Source organism: Calidris pugnax, unplaced genomic scaffold (genome assembly GCF_001431845.1).
Source record: "Calidris pugnax isolate Ruff unplaced genomic scaffold, ASM143184v1 scaffold313, whole genome shotgun sequence".
NCBI classification, from domain to species: domain Eukaryota; kingdom Metazoa; phylum Chordata; class Aves; order Charadriiformes; family Scolopacidae; genus Calidris; species Calidris pugnax.
This window is the reverse complement of record NW_015091050.1, coordinates 27,413-36,388: the sequence shown is the minus strand read 5'-3', so window position 1 is coordinate 36,388 and position 8,976 is coordinate 27,413. Positions and strand designations below refer to the sequence as shown.

At 53.9% G+C, this 8,976-nt stretch overlaps 1 protein-coding gene across 1 annotated transcript in view; it reads left to right on the top strand.

Annotated features, from left to right (window-relative positions):
• The window catches only part of LOC106896529 (caseinolytic peptidase B protein homolog), a gene marked incomplete at its 3' end in the record, with an annotated part of 110,457 nt that overhangs the window by 74,080 nt on the left and 27,401 nt on the right, over positions 1-8,976 (top strand). Inside the window, exon 6 of the mRNA XM_014956607.1 lies at positions 1,991-2,088. Coding sequence (XP_014812093.1) covers positions 1,991-2,088 — 98 coding nt within the window. The remainder of the gene's footprint in view (positions 1-1,990; positions 2,089-8,976) is intronic.

Below are 8,976 nucleotides of genomic sequence, written 5' to 3'. Positions count from 1 at the left end.
CCCCCCCCCTTTCCCCGGCGATGGGTTTTATAGAATCCTAGAAATGGGCGAATTAATCCGGGTTGGATCGTTGGAGTCTGAGCATCGACCCAACAACCCCCCCTCTTCCCTCCCCAGGTTGCTTTTGGGGGGGGTTTGGGAATCCCTTTGAGACCCCCCCACCCCACCTCAGGATGGTGTTTGAGGAACCCACCTCAATTTAATGTTCTTGGGACAATTATTCTCTCCCCGGGGCGGGGGGAAACAAACCAACCCCAGGGTTGAAATATCAATAGATTTAATAGGACGAGACTAAATAATTAACATTAATAATACTAAAGAACTAATATCGATCCCCGCTATCGATATGAAATACTCCAGGATTGTCCTCAGCCCATTCTATGGGTCCAATGTAGGACCCCAGGGGCGTTGGGGCTTTTGGGGGGAAGGGAAGGGCTCAGGGCTCCGGCATCGGGGCGAGGAGTTCTCTGGACCCACCACCATGGAGGGAGAGAGAAAACCCCTCAGCAAACTTCCTAATTTCTATGGAATGTGACTTTTTTGGTATGAAATAACCCCGTTGGCAGCTTGGGGCGAGTGCCCGGGTCTCGCTCCTCCTCATCCCCCCACCCGGGGGGCTGGAAAACACCAAGACTTTGAATCCCACCCCCCAGAGCTGGCTGGAAAATGAGTATTTTCCCCAATTCAGACACTGGAGTCTTCTAAAAGTGCAGTTTTCCCACTTTTGGGGGAGAAATTAGCCCCGTGTCCCTCAAACTCAGAGAGATGGTCACCTCAAGCACCAGCTTGAAGGGGTTGAGGCCCATTTGAAGGTTCAACCCTCGGTGGCCAGTTGGTGACTTGGAAACTGAAAGAGGGGAGAAGGAGCTGAGATGTGGGGAAGAACTTGTTTGGTGTGAGGGTGGTGAGAGCCTGGCCCAGGTTGCCCCGAGAAGCTGTGGCTGCCCCATCCCTGGAGGGGTTCAAGGGCAGGTTGGAGGGGGCTTGGAGCAACCTGGGCTGGTGGGAGGTGTCCCTGGGTGGAACTGGTGGGGCTTGAAGGTCCCTTCCCAACCCAAACCATTCCGTGACTTTTCAACTCCTTTGAGGTGTCTCCCATGGCCTGATGTCTTGGTTTAAGAGATAAACCACGAGTTGAGGTGTCCAGTTGAAGCCCTAATGGTCCCACGTGGCTCCTGCAGGACCCCGGGGAGCAGGTACTTCTGTGGGGCTGCATTTTCTTCTTATGGTGACACCAAGTGCTCTCATCCCCCTTCCCCCGAGCAGTGCCAATTCCTTTTCTTCCTCCTGGTGCCTGCAACCACTGGTTCTACGTTGTCCCTTTCTCCTCCAGGTCCTCCCTTGGAGCACAGGTTGGGAGGGGACACCATAGAACTATGAAATCATGGAATCATAGAATGGTTTGGGTGGGAAGGGACCTTGGAGACCTTGGTGCCACCCCCTGCCCTGGGCAGGGACACCTCCCACCAGCCCAGGTTGCTCCAAGCCCCCTCCAACCTGGCCTTGAACCCCTCCAGGGATGGGGCAGCCACAGCTTCTTGGGGCAACCTGGGCCAGGCTCTCACCACCCTCACACCAAACAAGTTCTTCCCCACATCTCACCTCAATCTTCCTTCTTTTCCCTTAAAACCCTTCCTCCTCCTCCTAGGGCTCCCCTCCCTCATCAAGAGTCCCTCCCCAGCTTTCCTGGAGCCCCCCAACCCTTGAGGGACTGGAAGGGGCTCCAAAGTCTCCACGGAGCCTTCTCTTCTCCAGGCTGAACCCCCTCAAACTCTCTCAGCCCCCCCCTCCCAGCAGAGGGACTCCAGCCCTCCCAGCATCTCCGTGGCCTCCTCTGGCCCCATCCACCAGCTCCATGTCTCTCCTGTGTTGAGGACTCTGGAGCTGGACACGGTTCTCCAGGTGTGGTCTCAAAGTAGGACGAGAAGCTCCTTCTTCCTCAAGACTCAATTCCCATCCCCTGATCTCATCCATTTCTTCCTTCCACCAGGTGCCAACCCCCTGCAGAAGAACGAGATGGGCCACACGCCCTTGGATTACGCCCGGGAAGGGGAGGTCCTGGGTCTCCTACGAGCGGCGGAGACCAAGGTGAGCCCGAGACTCATAGAATGGTTTTGGGTTAGAAGGGACCTAAAGGTCATCCAGAAGACCTGGAGGAGCACCTTTAGTGCACCTGCACCTCCACGCTTCTTCAAAGGTCTCTATAAATTAATAACATGATGAAAAAAGGGGAAAAACCCCATTTTTTTGCTCTATTTTTACTCCCCGGGTGCGAGACCTTATTTGAGGAGGAAAAACCAATTAGTGGTTCCCGTGTCCCAGTTTGTGCCCGTTGCCCCTTGTCCTGTCCCCGGCCACCACTGGGAAGAGTCTGGCCCCATCCTCTTGCCCCCCACCCTTTAGCTGTCTCTCACCATCCATGAGGTCCCCTCTCACTCTGCTCTTCAGCCTTTTCTCAGCAGAGAGATGCTCCAGTCCCTCATCATCCTCGCAGCCTCTGCTGGACCTTCTCCAGCAGTTCCCTGTCCTTCTGGACCTGGGGAGCCCACAACTGGTCCCAGTGCTCCAGCTGGGGCCTCCCCAGGGCAGGGCAGAGGGGCAGGATGACCTCCCTCCACCTGCTGCCCAGGCTTTTCTTGATGCCCCCCAGGATGCCATTGGCCTTCTTGGCCACCAGGGCACGTTGGTGGGTCATGGGCAACTTGTTGCCTGGTCCCAGTGCTCCAGCTGGGGCTTCCCCAGGGCAGAGCAGAGGGGCAGGATGACCTCCCTCCATCTGCTGGCCATGCTTTTCTTGATGCCCCCCAGGAGACCATTTGCCTTCTTGGCCACCAGGGCATGTTGGTGCCTCATGGGCAACTTGTTGCCCATCAGGACTTCCAGGTCACCCCCAACCTCTCCTGGTCCATGGGGTTATTCCTCCCCAGGTACCTGGTTGAACTCCATGAGGTTGAACTCCATGAGGTCGAACTCAACTCATGAGGTTCCTCACCCAACTCTCTCTTTTGAGTCTCCGGTCAAGCTGCTTCCCATCTGTTCTCCCCATGGGAAATCCACACTGGGGCAGGAATCCCAGACCACATTTCCCAGTGCCAAACCTCCATCCTGACCAGTAGACACTGGTCTTTCCTCCTGGCTTCTCCATGCTCCACCACGGCAAAGTAAAACCAGAACCTGGAACTCCCCTGATGCCTCCACGGCGTCTCCTGTTACCCCAAAGCGCTGCTCACTGGGAGAACTCTCCCAGCAAGTTTTGAGGAGGAAAAGTTGAGAATAAAACCCTGGAAACCTTCGGGAGAAGGAGGTTTTGGGGGATGGAGAGGGCGGGGGGTGGATTTATCTGCCGGGTAGAAGGTCTCCAGGGTCCGGTGTCGGCGAAGAAAAACCTGCCTTGTGTTTTTATGCTTTATAACGAAGAAGAGGGAGGAGAGGAAGGGAAATATATCTATCTGTGGAGATGTTTCCCCATGAAAACGAGGGGATTTGGATATAAAACATAAGGCGGCGGGTGATGAATATCGTGCCCTGGGGGGGGACGTGGATTCGGGTGCTCCGGGGGCTTCATCCACCCCGGTCTCCGCGTCCCACCGAGAGTCTTTGAGAATTTATTGCTCATTTTAATCACGGGAGGAGAATGAATTGGAGGAGCTATTACGGGACGGGGCGCAGCCCATAGATTTTATTTACATATCCCCGTGACAGAATAACAAGGAGTTTTCATATGTATTTTTAATTTATTTTGATTTCCTTCGTTCTTTTGAAAAAAAAAAAGGAAGAAAAAGAAGGATTCTGTGTGCTCCTTTCCCTCTGCTGAACCCCACTTGCCGGGTGGGTGGTGGGGACTCTGGAGGTGCTTCACGTTTGGTGAAGAGACTTGGGTGAAATATAAAATATAAATATAGGCTGCGGTGGATTTAGGGCTAAAAGGAGGGGAATCGCCCTCAAAACCAGGGTCTTTGGTGTGTAAGTGGGAGGAAGAACATGATCCCAGCTCTTCCATGTCATACTTTGCCACCCAGCTCCTCCTTCCCCCGTGTACTGGGCCCAGTAAGATCCATCCACTGGTCCCTACTGGCTCTGGGAGCGGCTTCGAAGGGATTTTTGGGAGTGTTTCAGCCAGGAATGGGGATGCAGTTGCCCTTTTCCCAGGCAAGGAGAGGAGGTCACTTCCCCCATGTACTGGGCCCAGTAAGATCCATCCACTGGTCCCTACTGGCTCTGGGAGCGGCTTCGAAGGGATTTTTGGGAGTGTTTCAGCCAGGAATGGGGATGCAGTTGCCCTTTTTCCAGGCAAGGAGAGGAGGTCACCTCTGAGGAGAAAGTCCTGGTGGACAACAGGATGCCCAGGAGCCACCAACGTGCCCTGGTGGCCAAGAAGGCCAATGGCATCTTGGGGGGCATCAGGAAGAACATGGAGAACCTCGAGGGAGGTCATCCTGCCCCTCTGCTCTGCCCTGGGGAGGCCCCAGCTGGAGCACTGGGACCAGTTGTGGGCTCCCCCCCAGTTCCAGAAGGACAGGGAACTGCTGGAGAAGGTCCAGCAGAGGCTGTGAGGATGATGAAGGACTGGAGCATCTCTCTGCTGAGGAAAGGCTGAGGGACTTGGGGCTGTTCAGTCTGGAGAAGAGAAGGCTGAGGGTGGATCTGATCAACACCACCCTTAAGGGATGGGTGTCAGGAGGATGGGGGGGTGGTGGCCACCCAGGATGCTCCAGGCCACCAGCATGACCCGACTACCTGGTGCCTGCTGGCCCTGCAGCTCCACTGAGGAGGTGGCATTGGGATGGCAAAGACCTCCAGGACATCCCGAGCAGAAAGCCATGGTGGGACAGCTCAGAAAAAGCACCATAACATGGTTATTTTTACCCATCCTGGTGCTTTTTTACCCACAAAAGTCCAAGGAGGGAGGGAGGGAAGGAGAGGGGGCTGCAGAAGAGGGTTGTCCCCTCCTCCTCCTCATCTCCCCAATATCCTTGGCCCATCGATCGATATCCTGACACCTCCTCTGCCCCTGGAGAAAGGCAGAAGGTGGTGGCAGGAAGGAGGACAGATTTCTGGAGATATAGAAGAAGACACAGATCTATGGCAGGAGCAGCCATTTGAGCCTGGGGGGGTTGCACAGAGCCCGAGGTGGAGGGGGGGACATCCCTGTGGAAACCCTGGGATCCATCAGGAAGTGATTGCTCCATAGGAGCCATCAGGGCTGGTGGCATCTCTCCTTTATGCAGGAGACTGATGGCACCAGCCAAAATTGGCTTTTTTGCTATTTATTTATTTGGAGGAAGGAGGACAGATTTCTGGAGATATAGAAGAAGACATAGATCTATGGCAGGAGCAGCCATTTGAGCCTGGGGGGGTTGCACAGAGCCCGACTTTAAGGTTCCTTCCCACCCAAACCATTCCTTGATTGTAAGATCAAAGGCCTCCTCTGGCCCCGCTCCAACAGGTCCATGATCTGCCCCAGCCCATCTCCCCTCTGAGGCATCTCCCAGGGCTTCCATGGAGCGTGTCCTGGATGTGACCACACGTGGGGCAAGTCACTGTCATCCCTGTGAGAGGTTGGGGGCTTCTTCAGCCTCTACAGCGCAGCCCTGCCATTCCTTGGGGGAAAAATGGGACCCGTGTCCTCTTTCCCAGGGCCAGGGAGCCACCAGGTCCCCGGGTAGGGCTTTGCAGTCCTGGGGTGGGGGAAAGAATGGATGGATGGATGGATGGATGGATGGATGAGTTGAGACCTTGGCCCAGGTTACCCCAAGAGCTGGCTGGAAAATGAGTATTTTCCCCAATTCAGACACTGGAGTCTTCTAAAAGTGCAGTTTTCCCACTTCTTGGGAGAGAAATTAGCCCCGTGTCCCTCAAACTCAAACAGGTGGTCACCTCAAGCACCAGCTTGAAGGGGTTGAGGCCCATTTGAAGGTTCAACCCTCAGTGGCCAGTTGGTGACTTTGAAACTGGAAGAGGAGAGATGGAGCTGAGATGTGGGGAAGAACTTGTTTGGTGTGAGGGTGGTGAGAGCCTGGCCCAGGTTGCCCAGGGAAGTTGTGGCTGCCCCATCCCTGGAGGGGTTCAAGGCCAGGTTGGAGGGGGCTTGGAGCAACCTGGTCTGGTGGGAGGTGTCCCTGGATGGCACTGAGGGGTCTTTAAGGTTCCTTCCCACCCAAACCATTCCTTGATTGTAAGATCAAAGGCCTCCTCTGGCCCCGCTCCAACAGGTCCATGAGCTGCCCCAGCCCATCTGCCCTCTGAGGCATCTCCCAGGGCTTCCATGGAGCGTGTCCTGGATGTGACCACACGTGGGGCATGTGACCACGCGTGGGGCGAGTCACTGTCATCCCTGTGAGAGGTTGGGGACTTCTTCAGCCTCTACAGCCCAGCCCAGCCATTCCTTGGGGGAAAAATGGGACCCGTGTCCTTTTTTCCATGGCCAGGGAGCCACCAGGTCCCCGGGCAGGGCTTTGTAGTCCTGGGATGGGGGAAAAAAAACCCCACGTGTGTCCCAATTTCTCCTGTTTTGGCTCCAAAAAGCCTCTGATCCCACCAGGACCCGTCCTCTCTCTCTCTCCATCCCCTCCCAAGAGGGAAACGTCTCAGGAGACACCTCCATAAAAGACTATGCCTTAAAACACGATGCCTTTACCATTTCTGTTGGGTTTCGGGCCAAAAAGTCACATTATGGGGCAGTGATGGTCCCCCTGGACTGGGCACTGGTGAGGCCCCATCTCAACAGTTGAGTCCAGTTTTGGGACCCTGAAGACCTTCAGGGTTTGGAGAAGGGCAATGGAGCTGGTGAGGGTTCTGGAGCACAAGAAGGGTCTGGAGAACTTCTGAGGGAGCTGGGGGGGTTCATCCTGGAGAAAAGGAGGCTGAGGGGAGACCTTCTGGCTCTCTCCAACTCCCTGAAAGGAGGGTGTAGCCAGGGGGGGTCGGTCTCTTCTCCCAAGGAACAAGAGGAAACGTCTTCCAGTTGCCCCAGGGTTGGTTGAGGATGGAGATGGGGAAGAATTTCTTCCTGGAAAGGGCTGTGAAGCCTTGGCAGAGGCTGCCCAGGGCAGTGGTGGAGTCGCCATCTCTGGAGGGATTTTGGAGCCGGGCAGAGGTGGTGCTGAGGGACATGGGTCAGTGGTGGGTTTGTCCATGTTGGGTTGATGGTTGGACTCCATGGTCTGAAAAGTCCCTTCCAACCTTCACCATTCCATGATTCCATGATTCTACAGACACATGGACCCGTCCTCTCTCTCTCTCCATCCCCTCCCAAGAGGGAAACGGCTCAGGAGACACCTCCATAAAAGACTATGCCTTAAAACACGATGCCTTTACCATTTCTGTTGGGTTTCGGGCCAAAAAGTCACATTAATTATTCTCTAGGTTTGGTAAAACCCGTGTTGGGTTGATGGTTGGACTCCATGGTCTGAAAAGTCCCTTCCAACCTTCACCATTCCATGATTCCATGATTCTACAGACACATGGACCCGTCCTCTCTCTCTCTCCATCCCCTCTCAGGAGGCACCTCCATAAGAGACTACACTGTAAAACACGATGCCTTTACCATTTCTGTTGGGTTTCGGGCCAAAAAATCACTTTAATTATTCTCTAGATTTGGTAAAACCCGTGGTGGCTCTAATTATTCTCTAGGTTTGGTAAAACCCGTGGTGGCTTGTGCCTTGTGAGCCCCGTGCAATTAGTGCCAGCCCCGGGGTAGTTCGTTAACCCCCGGTTCCTCCTCCAGCTTCTGCTGGAAACTCTACCCCAAAGGAGGAAAATGAGTTTTTCCACCCTTTATGGACTCCATGGTCTGAAAAGTCCCTTCCAACCTTCACCATTCCATGATTCCATGATTCTACAGACACATGGACCCGTCCTCTCTCTCTCTCCATCCCCTCCCAAGAGGGAAACGGCTCAGGAGACACCTCCATAAAAGACTATGCCTTAAAACACGATGCCTTTACCATTTCTGTTGGGTTTCGGGCCAAAAAGTCACATTAATTATTCTCTAGGTTTGGTAAAACCCGTGTTGGGTTGATGGTTGGACTCCATGGTCTGAAAAGTCCCTTCCAACCTTCACCATTCCATGATTCCATGATTCTACAGACACATGGACCCGTCCTCTCTCTCTCTCCATCCCCTCTCAGGAGGCACCTCCATAAGAGACTACACTGTAAAACACGATGCCTTTACCATTTCTGTTGGGTTTCGGGCCAAAAAATCACTTTAATTATTCTCTAGATTTGGTAAAACCCGTGGTGGCTCGTGCCTTGTGAGCCCCGTGCAATTAGTGCCAGCCCCGGGGTAGTTCGTTAACCCCCGGTTCCTCCTCCAGCTTCTGCTGGAAACTCTACCCCAAAGGAGGAAAATGAGTTTTTCCACCCTTTAAAAATTAAAAATAAATAAAAATAATTAAAAAAGGGTTGGGAACAGAGGAGGAGCCTGGCCTCTGGTGGCTGCGGGGGAACCGTACAAGCGGAGGAGAAACCTCAGAGCAGGGGATGGAGGTGGAAAACTCCATTTTTAGGGCCCCCCCAAAATGATTTCCAGACGAGCAGAGTCTCTCCCAGCGTAACCTCGTTAGGTCCATCAATTAGTCTCCTTGAAAGGGTCTTCTCCATCCATCCATCCATCCGTCCTGGGCGATGGGGAAAATCGGAGGGAAAAAGAGAAACACCTTGTGCTGGGTGGTTTTCCTCCCCCCAAAATTCACTTTTATTTCCTTGGGGGGGTGGGGGGAACCCTAAAAATCCATCAGGAACTCCTGGCTCCATCAAGAAGCTCCATCAAAGCTTCTGGATCCTGTTAAAAATTCTTCATGTGTCCCAGTTAAAGGCTGGAAATGGGAGAGGGAGGTGGGATGGGGGGGTTGAGGTGCCAAAAAAACCCCCACAACCCATAAATACACATAAATACGCAAAAATACATATAAATACACAGTTTCCCCCCATTATTGATGTTGGCCAACAAAGAGGAGCCCCCTGGAAGGAGCCG